Source organism: Pieris napi, chromosome 5 (genome assembly GCF_905475465.1).
Source record: "Pieris napi chromosome 5, ilPieNapi1.2, whole genome shotgun sequence".
NCBI lineage: Eukaryota > Metazoa > Arthropoda > Insecta > Lepidoptera > Pieridae > Pieris > Pieris napi.
In genome coordinates this window covers 8,443,932-8,461,405 of record NC_062238.1, presented here as the reverse complement: position 1 = coordinate 8,461,405, position 17,474 = coordinate 8,443,932, and the positions used below count along the sequence as shown (strand labels likewise).

The 17,474-nt window shown below is 33.2% G+C and overlaps 1 protein-coding gene across 1 annotated transcript; it reads right to left on the bottom strand.

The window, feature by feature from the left end:
- Positions 1-2,292: 2,292 nt before the first annotated feature.
- Positions 2,293-17,247, bottom strand: LOC125049642 (pyridoxal-dependent decarboxylase domain-containing protein 1). Its single transcript, XM_047649038.1, has 15 exons — positions 17,069-17,247; positions 16,614-16,999; positions 15,718-15,824; positions 15,370-15,501; positions 14,353-14,567; positions 13,094-13,165; positions 12,291-12,350; positions 11,248-11,439; positions 10,590-10,634; positions 9,544-9,672; positions 8,771-8,990; positions 6,513-6,663; positions 5,072-5,193; positions 4,247-4,421; positions 2,293-3,344 (listed from the first exon to the last, which is right to left on the bottom strand). Exons 1-15 carry the CDS (start codon positions 17,138-17,140, stop codon positions 3,272-3,274), a joined length of 2,151 nt encoding a protein of 716 aa, XP_047504994.1. The 5' UTR covers positions 17,141-17,247; the 3' UTR covers positions 2,293-3,271.
- Positions 17,248-17,474: the final 227 nt, after the last annotated feature.

The following is a 17,474-nucleotide window of genomic DNA, read 5'->3' as shown; positions in this document are numbered from 1 at the left end:
TAGACATTATCATCATTTTTACTTCATATATTGTAAAAAATAACTGTCTTTGACCAGCACGGCTACCAACGGGTTTCCCTCATAAAGAAGCAAAGGAAGGAAGGAATCTCTAGATTACAATAAAAAACCAATAACGTTGGATAACTTTATTATATCCTTAAGTATACAATAAATATCTAATAATCAGACTATTACAAAAATTTGCCTCATTAAATTACATGCAAAGGTGCTAATTGGTAGATTGCAAGCAGAATATCGCATCTAATTTGAACATATTAATTATATACAGTGAAAGATGTCAAATACATACAATATAGATGGCAGTATATGTTATCTTTTTCTAATAGTATCATTAAGAAAGGGGTATCACTAAAACGTACGTATATTATCAATACATATTCGGTATGTTTGTACTAAAATAAATACTGCGTAATAAACTATCACAAGATGCAATTATGTTTTAATACACAGACAATTTCGAGATAATTTGCACCTAATAAGCAAAATACTGTTAAGGCTTTTACAATTACCGTTAATGTTTAAATTATATTACAATTCACGAGAAACTCGGAAAAATCCTATGAATATATGAATTGTGAATGGCGGACTTATGAACTCAATTATTCTAATTGCATTCCTTTAACAAAAGTGCTATTTCGTCTCTCTTCGTCCAATTGTGTTTACGCTGTGATGAAAAGAGACAAATGAGTACTTTAATTAAAACGGTGCAATCAGACTGATTTATTTTCTATGACTATTTCTATATAAATGAATCACATATTCTAGCGCAAAACTCGAATATGGCTGGACCAATTCGAGTTTTATTTATTTCTTGAACTCTAAGGTTTTTATGGAAAGAGAAGTTGATTGCTTCAAGGAAACAAATATTACATAATAATATGTTGGCATGTTACTAAAAAGGTAAGCTAAGTAAAACAATCATATCAAGGCGAAACGAAGTTCGCGGCTAGTAATAAAAAAATATATAATTGCGCTACAACCCTATATAAGTCTTGGCCTCTGATTGCATCTGTTTCTACGATCATTTATATGGCAAGTAGGTGTGCCTTCTGTGACTGACACATGTCTGATTTAAGGCATTCCGGTATCCTCACGGTGTTTGCCTTCACCGTAGGAGCAAGTGCTAATTCAGCACATAGAAAATTCCATTGGTGCACAGCCCATAGAGCGCACTACCTCAGGGATGAGGGTAGCACGCTGAAGAAACTGTGCTTATGTTTTATAACTTCAAATGCCAGAAGACCTATTACATTATTTAAATTAACAGTATGCCAGGATAAGTACAATAAAAATACTTTCGTAAATTTCGTATCAAATATAGAGGATCAAATTATACTAATTAAATTAATGTGCGTAGTTTCTAAGTATAAGGGAGCGTTCAAGTATTGCGTAACGCAATTTTTGGGGATTATTGACCCCCCCCCATGTAACTCGCCGTAACGGTTTTCAGTACCCAAGTATTGTAAAGCGTTTCGTGATCACCTAGTGACTATTATGTGGTGTAAGTCGAAAAAAATATTAACAATAACGCGTAATTTAATCCCCTCCCCGCATAGTAACGTTTTACAAAAGGAAAAAAAATACGTTACGTAATACTTGAACGCTCCCTAAGGGACTTTGACCATTTCAAATAGAGAAGGGCTTTTTACTTTTCAAATACACGAATGTGAATTACTTCATGGAACGAATGTCGGGTGGAGGGAATTTCTTTATGAGATACGATTCAAACTAGGTGTTGAAACTACTACGCCCGTGATTTGATGGGCCGCCCGTAAAGTGTACGGAAGGATGGTGGAAGTACGTTAGCCTATATTTTGAAATAAAAAAAATGATCGAAGTTACTAATAACTCTGATTTGAAAAGTTTAGTTCCGTTTTTTTATTTAAAAACATCTAGTTTTATTTTGTATTAAAGCCTAAATTTTCTATTTAACGGTTTGTTTTGGAAAAATATTTAAAAAATAAGAATTTCAATACCGTCAATTCTTTAGAAGCCCATTATTTGAAAAATAAAGATCATACAACGAAAAAAATTACTGGGGAGTCATACCTATTAGAAATACAATTAAGCTGACTATGAACAAATTTCAGAACGTCCACTTCACTTGAAGTCTCCCAGCAGGAAATGTAAAATTAGAAGCATTTTGTCGGTCATTAATTCTTTTTTTTTTTAGAACGGGGGGCAAACGGGCAGGAGGCTCACATGATATTAAGTGATACCGCCGCCCATGGACACTCTATGCCAGAGGGCTCGCGAGTGCGTTACCGGCCTTATTCAATTCATTGATGCACGTTGATGATATTTTGATAAAGCGAAATGAACAACGAAATTGAGTTCAGGGATCAAAAGGATTTATTAGCTCTAATATATACGTCCATATTTTAAATCGTATCTCAAGTCACAATCTTCACTTCGTACAGAAAAAAATGACAGCTTTTGAAACTAGATTTAACTTTGATTCACGATCTAGACAACGGCCCAGAGACTCAAATTGACAATTTAAAATTACCTTTGGTTTGTACCAAAAATATAAGACAATAAATAGACTCCCGTTTGTCAAAATCGGGGTTATACTTTACTAAGTGTCAACTTAAATTTTTACCCTCAACTTCGACTTAAGAAGAACTTATCAAACTTTGGATTTATAATAAATATTATGGTATGTTACATTAGCTTAATTAAAACTATTTGTATACAGTCGGCTGGATATAAACAAAAATGCTTTTAAATCAATAAATACTATAAGACCGTATAAACGTACTAAATAGCCATTCAAGTTATAAAGAATTTTCTGTCTCTTTCCATCTCAGTATTAATATAATTTGCAGGAACGAGACAAAACACACTTATAACACATACGCTTTGAAGGTTTTATCTGGTATTGTTAAGGTAAATAATAGTACGTTTATGATTAAACAATTCAAATTTAGAATAGACTATATTCTAAATTCAAATGTACAAGCGTTTAAATTTCATATGTGTGCGTAGCTCATATACAGTGTAAATCTTATTTACTACAGAGTAAAGACCAAATACGAAAAATAACGGCACAGCCAATTAAAAAAATTATTGATATCACAGTATAGCAATTTTTGGTGTGACAATGTGTGAAGTCGACTGTATGTATGGTATAGTGTGCAACAAATAAGTTGGCCAGTGTCGTTGTTTATGGTTATCTATTAATTGCAGAATCTGGCCAAGTTACGTGCCTTATAATACTACATGTAAATTGCCTTTGGCGTGTGTGATGTTACTCGACCGTTTCGCGGCGCGATGGCGAATGCGCACGCGCAGGTTCCTCATCTTTATCTTTCTTTACGCAGCTGAAAATGACATTATATTAAATGAAAAAAGCAAAGTAAACAATAACTTTAATTAATGTGTAAAATCAGTAGGTAACTGCACTCTTAACTTAATACTTCAATGAACGAGTTGAATTGATTATGATAAATTTTTATATAGTCAGACAGTCCAAGTACTCCAGATAGGTACGCGAATATCGATCAATATGTCGCAGTAACGTAGGTAAATCAGAGAGTGCATTGAATCTCTAGACATTTAATTAAAGATCGATATTCAATCAAGCCGCTAAAGTCTAGTGCTAAAGTCAGACTAGTGACTGAACGAAACGTTTAACAAAACCGAACGAAGCATTTCAACTTTGGTAGGGTGACTAAGATATTTGATTGGAAAAAATATATATTATATATTATCCTATATATGTTGTCGTATATATTTTCCTTAATAATATTTCATTATTTAGGAAAATGAATAGCCAGTAAAAATATTTTTTTATGATAAATTAATTTAAAAAAGTAAAACTAAAATAATATAAAAAAGAAAAACTCTAAATGTAATCAGCTGTTGTCGTGACCGCCATCTTGTTTTACATTATTAATTAACACGCTGGCTTTCGGTAAGACAGATAGTTAAACATTTTCGACGCTGCTTTATTTAAATCAAAATGCTAGAGAATTGATTGAATATCGATCTTTAATTAACTGTCTAGAGATTCAATTAACACTCTGATTTAACTACTTTACTGCGACAGACATACAACGCCGACTATTATTATTATTTTCTTTTATAATATCCAGGGATTCGAACCGGAGACCTCATTCGACCATTGTCTCATTGAGATCTATCTATCTAACCATGGATTTTTTAGCTTTTTTGTTTGTTTTGTAAATCAAAAGTACCAGGATAACATAGAGCACAAGGTTACCTATATACATCACTAGTAGATTGCAGTGTGCCGCCGTGTGTGAGGAGAAGCCGTCTTCCGGTAACAGGGGGAGGGGGGGCCCACCACGAGACCACTCTTCCTACAACTGGAACCCGACGTAATAACCCCTCTTGGGAGGCTTCCCGCTCTAACTCCTCTTGAGCAGCTTCTATACCTGGAACGAATTTATAATTAATTAGTGAAGGGCCTCATAGCCTAGCGGTCTTATTAAGTGGCAGCTAGGTGAGGGGTATCGGGTTCGATTCCCGGTTCGAGGGCAAGTTTTAATTTAATTTAAATTTGTTCTCGGCCTTTGGGAGGGTTGTGCGGTACCGGGCGAGTGCCTAAACCGTACATGGAGGACATGGTCGAATTTCTAAGGCAAAAAGCACGAATTATAAAAATCTTATACTTGACGATGGCTAATGCACAAACCGTGCCAGAAAAAAAAAAAAATTATAATTAGTGGCGTTACGGGTTGTAACGTTGTATGGAAGGAATTTATACGTCTTGAGTATAGATATACGTACTTTCAGAACCCCTTATTCATAAAAAAATAATTTAAATTGTACTATTATAAGTAGCTCTATCTCTTTTTATCATAACGTAAAGCAGTTTGTTAGAAAGAGACAAAAGCGTACTGGTTAAAAAATAGGACAGTTGGCTCATAATAAAAACCTTTCTGCCAAATTCGCAATTAGTGCGTAATGGTCTTAGGTTCGATTCCCGGCGACACCGTTATTTATATTAAAAGTCTGTTTTTTTAATATTTATTATATATGCACAAAGCATTATAGTAATAGCAAAAAGTATAAGATAATTTACCTTTTTTTAATACTTCAGTCATATCTGTAAGCACCTTTGAACTCTCCTCAACCTCTTTACCGGCCGAAAGCACCAAGTCTAACAACTCTTCAACATCGGTTTCTGCCGTTACCATGCCGAATCTTAAAATAAAAAAAATCTCATATAACCTCGTAGACTACATATTTTTAAATCATAGTATAGGTATGTTATCTAAAGCTGGCGGCTTCAACACATTTACACTTTGTGCTTGTGTAGTGTCTGTGAATAAGCGCGAGACGTGATGTCAAACTGAAATACAATCACAAATACATCACGAAAAGACTGTCCGTCTCTCTCGCGCTCGGTCAAGCTTATGAGTATAAAAGAGACAGTTATTGTTTTTCTTTTTGCTACTGTTTATGTTGATCTTTACTGTTTTATATTATTATTATTTTATACTTGTTGATCTTTTTTCAAACATTACCTAGGCAATCTCGTGAAATGGTGCACAATGTTTTCATTTATTTTAAAATAAAAACAGTTTAATGAAAAAATGTTATATTTAATTTGACATCAGATGCGACTGGGGTTTCTAAGAGGAGTATTGAAAGAATAGTTAGTGAAGTAAAAGTGAAGTGTGTTGAGCTAGAAGGAAAAATGAAAAATTATTTACACGAACTACTCTTTCACGTTCTTGGTCTGGCTTAGAACTTTTGGATCCATCCTCGTATGCACCTAATATTTATATGTATTTGACACATTTTTATTTATTTACAACCCACCCAACCTTACTAAAACCAGAGTGGACTAAAATGTATAGCATGGGAAAAAAATCATATTTTGAAACATACTGTATGTGAAATTGCATTAGTGTGAGTACTGTGAACCCGCCAGCTTTCGATAACCGACCTATAACGAAAGTATGAAATAGCCGCAAGTATATTTTTACCCAATTGTGGAGTCGTTAACTGAATTAATAAAATTTCCGCAATTTATCACTACATAGTATAAAGAAACTCGCTTTCTCTGTCCCTATGTATGCTTAAATCTTTAAAACTACGCAACGGATTTTGATGCAGTTTTTGAAGTTATACTTTTTTAGGCGCGTTATGAAAAATTGATGAGAGTGAAATTTTACGATGCGCGCGCACCGTGACACAAAATTAACAGAATGAAGTTGCCCACGGAAGATGCTTCGGCATTGGACATAATGTAAAAACAACATTCGAATAATAATAGAATTTATGTTACACTTAATGTAAGAGAATAATAATAAATATTAATTTAATTTTTCAACTGTAAACTGAACTTTATTGACTATAATGACTCCTTTTCCAGTCTTTGATTATTTAATTGTAATTATTTGCATGCAATCAAAAACTATTTTTAATAATGCCAAAGAAGTATTTATTTCTGTAGTGTATTTAGTATCAGGGGCGGTCGCTAGTATTTATTAAATGAAAATAGTATTTTTTCTCACCTAACACAAAACATACCATCCTCGCCTTCGCCGCACGAAAAAGCGCCATCTGTTGCCCGCAACGTGTGAACTAACTTTCTATTTAACGAGTTTATGTCTTCTGAGCGTGCGTCTTCCCAGCCCGCTGGAACGTATCTGACACCACCAAGGCCTGACCACACAAATTTAATTAGCATTAAATATTTTTTTTATTATACAATTATTATTACTCTTAGAAAACAATCCCCATCCAGCAAACCGGACCGAGTGAGAGGTTATAAAAAAGGAGGGGAACACCGGATTGGGGTTATTCTGCATTTGGCTCTCGGACGTGACGGACGTTTCGGTTGTGTTTGTGTATTAATTTCGGCCTTTAGTTGTGTTAATTATTATTTTTGGTCGATTATTATTTTATTGTTGTAGTTAGTTAAGTAAAATAATTTTGTAAGCAATAAAACTGCCTAGGTTGGTTAAGTGCTTTGATTTTTTTATATATCTACCGCTTCTGATCCCTAAGATTATACATATTATTTACGAATTATTTAGAAACAAGATCACTTCAAGCTATACATGAAACCATGGTGAACCTTCTTTGTACCAAACAGCTCGTCAGTGCATTGCCGGCCTAATGTTTTTCTGTTCTTAAATGACAAATTTAATTTGGGAACTATTGATTTCTTTCTGTCATACAAAAAGTAATTAAATCATAAAAATCCATAGGCGAATGCTACACGCTCGATATTTATCGTGATATTTGGATCGTAATCCAGAATCACGATGTGTAGTACAGGCGTATCACGTATCGTGATACGGATCGCTGGATTTCTAGAAATCTAAAAATCCACGATCAATTATCGTCGATAAATATCGAGCGTCTAGGGTATGGTCGATATTTATCGCGTCACTATTAATGCTGCCAGCGATGGAAGAGGACGCGCATATATGGAGGCAGAATAATATAGAGAATTCATACTTGTATTAGAAACATTACCTATAAGAATGGGACACCTCTAATGCAAACTAGGCAAACTACAGAAAATAATTTAAAAAATAACAGATTTGAAACGATCTGGTGCTGCAGCGGAAAATGTTTACAATCCAAAGTCTTGGATATTGATATATATCAGCATATACTGATAATAATAATAATAATAATGGCAACGCAAGCTTTCTTAATATTGTTACTCATATTGTAACACGAAACGTACGAGTGTACTCAATAAAATTTACCGTCGTACTGACGCGATACGTATCGAGTGTGTAGTATACTAAAAAAATACCAGATAAATATCTCGATAAATATCACGATAAATATCGAGCGCGTAGCATTCGCCATAAGATTTTCCTTCTTCTCTAGGTAAAAAATATTGCTTTAAATTTATTATTATCAAGTGACAATTGGGACATTTCACGTGAAGCGGACAGGGAATAAAAAGTGAGGTTCTGAAAATCGACCACATTCGGCCCATTTGTACTTCTAGTAGGTATGAATGTGTATGCAAAATATTTTTTTTTGTATAGGTAGTGTATATTTACCAAGTTATAGCTTTCAAAAGAATTGTCGTTGATCGGTACTACAATTTTTCGAAAGTAATTTTTCGAATATAACAAATCTACTATAAAATATTTTACATAGCGATACATATTAAAAATATACTGTTCTTTTTGACATTAAAAAAAAAATTAAAAATTAAAAAAAATTAATGGCCAATACCGGAAGTAAACTTTTCAAACCAGAATTACAGTCACTTCAACCAATTTTTTATTTTCTTTTTTTTTTCTTTAAAAATATAGCTTAAATGATAATGAAAGTACACTAGAAAATTTAAAATGGGATCTCTATTAATTTAGGAGATACGTTGAATAATATACACCCGCGTCGCAAGGGGCGCCATATGTAGCGCTTGCAAGGTTGAGCAGTTTGCGCGATATTGCAACTTTATTAATATTTTATATCGTTTTAGTGTATATTTAACCTCATTTAATGATATGAAATAAGTTTTATTAATATAGTGTAATATAAATATAACTACATAATACAAATATAAGTTAATAATATATTATAAAGAAAAAACGTTTTTGGAGCAGATATTTTCCTTAAATTTTTAAATTTTCGATGAAGTCACAATCGTCACAATGTCACAAGAAACAATCTCCAAAAATTGCGTGAAGTCATACTTGAACGCTCCCAAATACGTCAAACTTCATGACATGTTTGACAGCTAGAATAGAACTAGATTTAAATTACTTTAGAATATAGACCTAAACGATTAACGTACCAGCCCATCCCGGTACATGGATAAGTCGTAACGCCGGATGTTGAGCCACTCTCTCCTGAAACGGTTCCCTCAAAGCCACAGTTGCGTGTAAGACATTCAGCTGAGCTTCTAGAACGGAGGCCCATGCTTCTACTGAATCCTCTTCTAGAAGAGACCCTTCGAGGGGACAATACCTCAGGACCACACCATAACTTTCTGTTTCGCATACTTCTATGTGAATCTGAAACATCTCTGTTTTTTGGTTTGATTTCTCTTTATTTCTTTAAAGATAGCGAGTTTTTGGTTTTGAAAATATATATAATGAATCCGTAATATATATTATATATATAGTATATAGTAGTATGTAGTATATAGATACTGGCAAACTTCTTGAGCATTAAATAAGGGAGTGATCGTACACATACACACACACACACAAACTTCAACTGATTTACCAATCACACGATCGACACGTCACTCTCCCGCCGCCCCTCCCAGTGATACCTAAATATCGCTTCTGCGCAGGCAAGGACATTTGTTCAAGATGTTTGCCGGTATCTATATCATATGCATAGAACAGGCTCGAACAATTTCGGCTCAATAACTACTATTAGTTTAATTAGTATAATCAATTTTTATTTATAACTTCAGCTAATTTTTTTTTACCTTTTTTTTAAATATATATAGCTGATCTTACTCAGGGCATAGCATTATGGTGAATAAATTTAAAAGCGATCCAGTAGTAAGTTTAAAAAAAATTACTATAAAATCATATTTATAATTTCTGTACATACCATATCCGATTCCCTCTGCAACACCTGTCCCAGCCAGGAGTTTAGTTTGTCGAAGTACGGTGGCGGTTTTTCTACTCCGGGAGGCGCGAACTGAAATGCCACACAGGCTGATGCTTGGCTCAACGCATCCTGCAAAGTTAATATGGAAAAAAACGTTTAAACGTATAGACTATAGATAGTGCAATTCACGAAGACGCGCCCCGCCATTTTATGGTTGAGGGGATCGCGGGGTGCGGGGAGTTTGCTCCGGGCGTCAGTTCCGAACTGCCAGCTATTCATTGTAGTGTGCGTGTGTACGGATAACACTCAAACATTGACGGAAGCCAGTACACATATACTATAAATGGTTAGAATTAGTGGTTTACTAACGCAATAATAACCATAAAAACTTATGATTGTCAGCTTAAATAATAGTAGTTCACACAACACGAGTGTTTTAATACCTAATTATATGCAGTTGCATACACTATTTTATTTAATCTCATGGCTATAGGCTTCCAAGTCATAGTCTTGCTAACATTTGTCGTACGCTTTTCTTGTTTTTCTGGCAAAAGACTATTCGTCAGTTTCGAGAATTCAGCTGTTTCAAGAATGTCAGGTGGAGTTAAATTTTCATCGATATCGTCGGTGTTGCTTGTCAGTTGCTGCTAAAGTTTTATCCAACAAAATATTACTAAAATTCGTATGTACGAAATAGCACCAAAATGGAAAAAGTCTGTTATTGGTCTATTGGCTCGGAAACAGCGCGTTGCGCGCGCATCGCGCTCACCACAGATAATGTGATCTTAAATTGAATTGAAACCTCCTTGGTCGGGACACATTGTACTTTAATTAAAAAAATATTTTAAAGTATTATTTTTTTAGGAGAATAACGCTTTAATTGAATTTTTTAATCTTCTTAAAGAAGTATGTTAGTAAAATATGCCAATAAAAGTCTGTATTTCATTTCATAATTAGAATATTACCGAATGAGATTATATAAATTATTTTTATAAACCAATTTTAATTGACAAAATGTTTAATCTAAATTAAAAAAAAGTACTTACAACAATATCAAGATTTGGTGGTTCATCGCCGCCCGGTCGTTCGCTCTGAAAATTATTATCAATTATTTTTAGCTCTAAATGTGTTAAGTGAACACAGAGTCTAATTTTAACATAAACACGTATTATTATACAGTTTAAAATACGATTATTTTAAATTCAATTACAATAATGCCACAGTACATTAATATTTCGTGTTTTACAAATGGTCGATCATTACAGTTTAGTAAAAGTGGTAGATTCGAATTCCGGCAAAAAATAATATTCCGAGTTTATCAACTTATTTACCCCACTTCACATTTACAGGTTATTATTATCCCAAAACTAATCGAAAATGGTAGACAAATTTCTACACCTGCCCTGCGATTCTGTAACTCACTTCACGAACTCACACAGCGGTTTTTGCATCGGCGGTCGCTCTCAAATCAGTCGTGAAGCAGTCATTTTATGATTTGGCATTCTGATAAACAATAAACTACAAGCTCCCACCTTTTCAGAATGCCAAATCATAAAATGACTGCTTCACGACTGATTTGAGAGCGACCGCCGATGCAAAAACCGCTGTGTGAGTTCGTGAAGTGAGTTACAGAATCGCAGGGCAGTTATATTGTTTCTGTATTGGGACATAAAAAAAATCTTATTCTAAAACCATGAAACTAACCAAAACCCTTAAATCAGCACTTGCAACCAGCGCGCGTGCTGCTCTCGCAGATCTGAAAGCCGCATCGAGTCTCCTTGATAGCCGTTTAGCGCCAGCTGCGCGTGCGCAGGTCCATAATGGAAGTGCGCTGAGACGCCCAGACCCACTACAAAGGCCAGATAGAACCGCTAATGTCCCTTCGCGACTACCCGCCTTGAACGAAATTAATTTATATTGTAAAGAAAACACTTTTTTACCGGATTTAATTTATGTTTTATTATAAACTTATAATTATTTTACATAATTAAAACAAAAGAATCCGACGTTTATGTTTTTGTACGATACTTTTTGACATTCAACACCTTTTGTCTTCAGTCACCGTGATCAGGCACGCGTACACGAAACGTCGGAAAAAAATGTTAATTATATAAAATAATTAAAAAGTTTAATATATATATTAAGTAATAATTAATAAGATTATAATAATATATAACTTCAATCCGGTGAAAAAGTGTTTTCTTGGAATGTGTAAAAGTTATGTTAGTAAAAAACAATTTATATTATATTTTCCTTATAATATATATTTATTTTGTCATACCTACATATATAAAGTTGTACCATAAATATGACATTATTTGAGTTCTTATAAAAAGTTTCCAATACTGAAACGCAAGTCTTAGGGTCTGTTTCACAATGTATGGATAAAGTACCAAATAGCTATGCAACACATAAATTATTTGGAAGATAAATTGTGCTATTTGACATTCATCGGACTCATATCTTAAGATGGACTTTATGTGACGAATAGCGCTATCTGACAGTCGTGAAACGCAACAATAGTGTTTATCCTACCAATAAGTAATAAATAGCTAATTTGGAACTTATGTAGAACTTATCCATACATTGTGAAACAGGCCCTAAACATAACATTAAACATAAAATAAAAATTGCGTAAAATATAATAATCCCTAGAATATGGACACAATGCTTATAAACTGGAGGCACTGGAGTAATTTACGGAAACCATTCAACTTTATAGCATAATTAATAAATATAGAACTCACCGCATTCACTCCCTTCAATTGATCATTAGCCGTTATAGGTTCTGGTATTCGATAAAATGTCTGAACTAGGTTAAGAAATTAATATTTAAATCTCACAAAACAATGTTTATCTATCCTAAATACCAACCGTATTTGGTACGAGTCGTCAAATTTGTATAGAGCGCAAAGCTTTTGAATACAAGTATTGCCTAATATGTATGGCGAAGGAAGTTTCTGATACTAACGCACAGATTTTTTATATACTCACTAGCAGACCGGCCAAGCGTTGCTGTGGCTAAGGTTTCTATTATATTACATACGTAGTAGTAAACTATTCAAGGGAAACGGTAGGAGAATCCCAGTCATGGAGACCACCATGCTTTTTTGGTGGTTATGCCATTAAATTGTAGCTTATGTGAAACGTTGGTACTTTCAACACAGCGCCATCTGTTAGCTGTGACTGTCAAATAATAAACAAACATTTTGAAATAAAATAATATGGCGGGTATTAATTGAGATATAAGCAAATATGTGCAAATTTGATTGATATCGGTTCGGTAGTTTAGGAGTCCATAGCGGACAAACAAAGTGACGCATAAATTATATATATTAAGATACTATTTAAAAATGTATTTAGTGTTCTCATTACTATACAATTACCGTATAGTTCGCTCTTAGGATAGACATTAGACGATTTTGTATGTTCACGTTACCGACGTTATTACTGCCATAAATATATTGCTTTAGTCACGCCAAACAAATACAAGTAGTAGTACAAATATAGTGTACGAATAGGTAATATCTGATTTGACGTAAAAGGATACGACAGTGGGTAATCCGGGAACGCCGAACCAAGAACCGGGCGTAAGTGTGAGAGAATCGGCTATATTGTAGGTCTGAAAATATTTAATTAAAACATATTAAAATTCAGAAACAGAATTGGCTATAAAACATTTCTTAATTACAACAGTACTTAGAAAAAAAAAACAGAGTAGTGTTGGCCTAGTGGCTAACAAATTTTCTTCTTTTACGTTACGATGCGGGGCGGGGATTTAATTACGCGTTATTATTATTTTCAACTTTCCAGTACTTTACACCACATGATGGTCACGAAATGTTTTACTATACTTGGGTACAGAAAAACGTTACAGCGCGTTACACTGTCAATTATCTCCAAAAATTGCGTAACGTAATACTTGAACGCTCCTTAATGAATTTTATTCCGCTTATGTGCGGAATTAACATAACAGCGTTGTGCATTGTTTTTATTTTGTTTCGTGTTCGTATCCGTTTCTTTGATAATTTTTTTTTAAAGACAACTGATCAGCCTTCTGTGCCTGACATGCAGAGTTTTATTCTATTTCACCAATGTGATGGAGACTTCATATGTTGTTGTACGTTTCATATGTTCAAGTAGTATAAGATCCCGATATACAACGACCTTCACCGAGATGCTTATTTAATGAAACGTATTTTATATTTAATTTAATATGTCAATAAATATAATCCATATGGGTTGGGTTGCCTAGCAAACTTCAGTCCAGAGTATGTTTTATTAATATTTAAAAAAAATATATTTTTTTATTATATGCATGTAGTACATTTTTTTAATTTTTTTTCTATCAATATTTTTAATCAGGGTAGTATTATATATGTTTCACTGTAACTTTCTTTTTTACTAAAGATGTATATATACTTTAGTGTCACATAAAAAATATACACATAAATAATTAATTGATTAAAAACAACCTAACGTTTGCATATTCTATGGGCTTCATACTTTCGATTGGTATAGAATTTATCTAATAATAATACCGGTGAAATGTTTAAAAAAATATTTTTTTTTAATGTTAATTACAATACTCTGGACTGGAATTTGCTAGGCAACCCATATGGATTATATTTATTGACATATTAAATTAAATATAAAATACGTTTCATTAAATAAGCATCTCGGTGAAGGTTGTTGTATATCGGGATCTTAGACCAAAGGTTCAAACTCTTAGCCACTTATTGACAATAGTCCAGATATGAATTTAATATTAAAATAATATCACGAGTTATTCATATTATATTAAATTACCTGATCTCTATTCAAAGCAGCGGGTAAAGCCAATGCGTGTCCTCTGACATGAAGGTGAAGGTTCCGTTTCTTACAGGTTTCAGCCAGGGGTCGAAGTGCCGACCCTGTGCCCAATGGAGGTCCACCCACCTCACCTAATACTAGAAGTGGGGTTCGGTTACCATTAATATCCTCTTCACAAAGTCTGTCCAGTGCTTCTATGTCGATTCCACGGCCTGAAAAGTAATTTTTATAATATCATTTTTGATGTTATACTTCTTTAGGCGCGTTATGAAAAATTGATGAAATTTTACGATGCGCGCGCACCGTGACACAAAATTAACAGAATGAAGTTGCCCACTAATTGAAGTTATACTTCTTTAGGCGCGTTATGAAAAATTGATGAGAGTAAAATTTTACGATGCGCGCGCACCGTGACACAAAATTTACAGAATGAAGTTGCCCACTAAATCGCTCATTAAGTTGAGGAAAAACTGCTACCAACAATACAGAAATGGAACCTCTGTTCACTATGTATTTATATGTATTTATAATATTTATCTACATGCTTTTAGTTTCTACATTTAAAACACGTGTTTTCATTTTGTTTTCATTATACAAGTGCGAATTTTATATGTGCGTCTGAATTATAATCAGAAGTGATTTAAATTGAATATTTAAATCAATACTAATTAATATTAGAAAATATTTGTGAAAAAACTGTGCTCATCAACCTTCCTAAGTGCTTCAATACAATTGAGGTTAACTATCCGTATGTATTATTAATAATTCCAAAGAATTATAACTTCTTACGCGCGTAAATAGGTACACGCACCCTTTTTTTTATTCTTAATACTCATGTTATATCGATGCAACAGCAAAAAGAAAAGTTGCCATATTAACATTATTATTTTACCATACTTTTTTAAATTTGTATTTCTGGTATTATACCGTTATAGTGTAATAGGTGACAAGTTTGACTAAATCTTTTTCTTGGGATGAGTGGTATGGAAAATTAAAATACAATAAATTACGCACCAGTAGAATCAACAGGCACAGGTCTTACACAGGCAAGTGGAAGGCCAAGCTGTCTGCACAAATGTTGGACAACCCCCAATGGACTTGCAACACAGCTGTATATACTTGGGAGACGGCTTGCAAATGCTAGTGCTGAAATTAAACAGATAATAAACTAAGTTCAGAAACAACCAAAACATACTAGAATGCAAATATTAAAATACAGATGATTAAATTAAAAAAAACCCTTTACATGGAGAAGCAAAATTTTATTAATAAGTAATATTATAAGATAAAAAATAATTGTACAAGTAAATAATTAAAAAGATGATATTAATATTTTGTGTAAACATTTACAAAAAAACTTACCCCCATCCTCTAAGTAACGTGGGTATCTGTGATGTAGCAACATTCTTGTTACTCTTACTAAACCTTCCATTTGTTCTTGATGGTAGTATGCACTATAGTCTGTGAGTCTGAAATGTATTACTTTCACTTTAAAATCCCATCTATAGGAATAAAGTTCACAGACACATTTCTCTGTCTGTTATATCTCTAAACAGCAAGATTAAGTTCTTTGATGTATTAAAAATTTAATTTATCTTTTCCAGCAAAGAAACCCAATGTCATTTCATTTTAAAAACATAGGAACATTTGTAAACATAGTTCTAAAACTTTTAAAGATGTATTATCTTGGAATGGAATGTATATTGTCGGGCAAAATGTATAAAACAAAGAATTGTTCTACATACGTAAGAAATGCAAATATCTGTCAGTGTTTACAGTTAACAGTTTAATCATCTGTAAAGAGTCCAAGGCAATAGGTGGACAATGTTGTTTGATGTTTACTAATAAACATTGTAAAAATTATACATTGGTAGAGCTTTGTAAATAGGAATATAAAAATATTATGATTTAGTTATTTTTTTTTTCAATATTATGTACTTAAAAGTTGAGTATCTATTTATATTTAATATTTAAAACTTAGCCAAAGAGGTACAATAAGAAAGAGTTATAAACACCATACATTTTACCAATTGATAAGGCTAGTTAAATTAATTGTTTTCTCTGATAACAATTTTATTAAATTCTTATCAAGGACTTGGTGCACTATTTCCTGCCATAATTCAAATTTACAATTATCAGTAATCACTGATTAATAAACTGTGGTATCTATCTATCTAAGTATTCCATTAAAATTGATAAAAATTACAATAAAATGTTTATAGTCTTTTATAGGAATTTTTAAGGTCATTAATACTTACTTAAACATATGCGACATCCAAAGCGTAGTTTCACTAGCTATATGAGCTCCAAGCCTTGCCGCATGATTTCTTTCGAGTCTACTAAAAAGAGCCGAAATACTGTGGGACAATATAGCAGCACGCGTAACAGGATCAGTCGGAAGTAGTGGAGGCTCGGTATTATCACAACTTGGATCAGTCTTCAATACGAGATCTTCCAAAACCTTCAAAATTTCATCCATTGCCATTTCTTCTGGTTCAAAGTAATTGCCGCTGATTTTGCGGGGTTCTGGCTTTTTTTCTTCCTCTTCCATGCTTTCTTGGGATTCCTGAGAATTGACTACAGCTTCTAATCTTCCGACAACTTCAGAAACTTGAAATTCTAAGCCTCCAAAGAGCCGCCGGTCCTAATAAGAACATCTTTGAGTAAGCCTATATTAAAAATTTGATATTCATAAATAATGGGGTATTCTTACCTCCTCTGGTTGGGATTCATCCCCTGGACCGGGTTTTGGTGATTCAACATCAGGAGTTTGAGCATCTCCCATGGTGCGTGGCAAAATAATCGCAAAATTAAAGCCACCAACAAGATTTTGTAAACGTCACTATTGTTTTGAAGCTGATACAAGCTTTGTCGTTTGATTTTCCAAAAAGATGTCAAAAACTGTGTATGACAAATAATAATATGTCACTCTTTGATTGAAACGTAACTCATGCGTAAGTCAATGTCTAAAGCGCTCTAAGTATTTAAATAAATTTAAATGTTTAAGTTTAAAGTTTAAAATATTAAAGATAATTTTTTACTTAAAATTTTTTATTTTGTGGATTTTAATTTTAGCCCATCTTCATGGTTTTTCTTTTAGTAGATGGTTGACATTATTT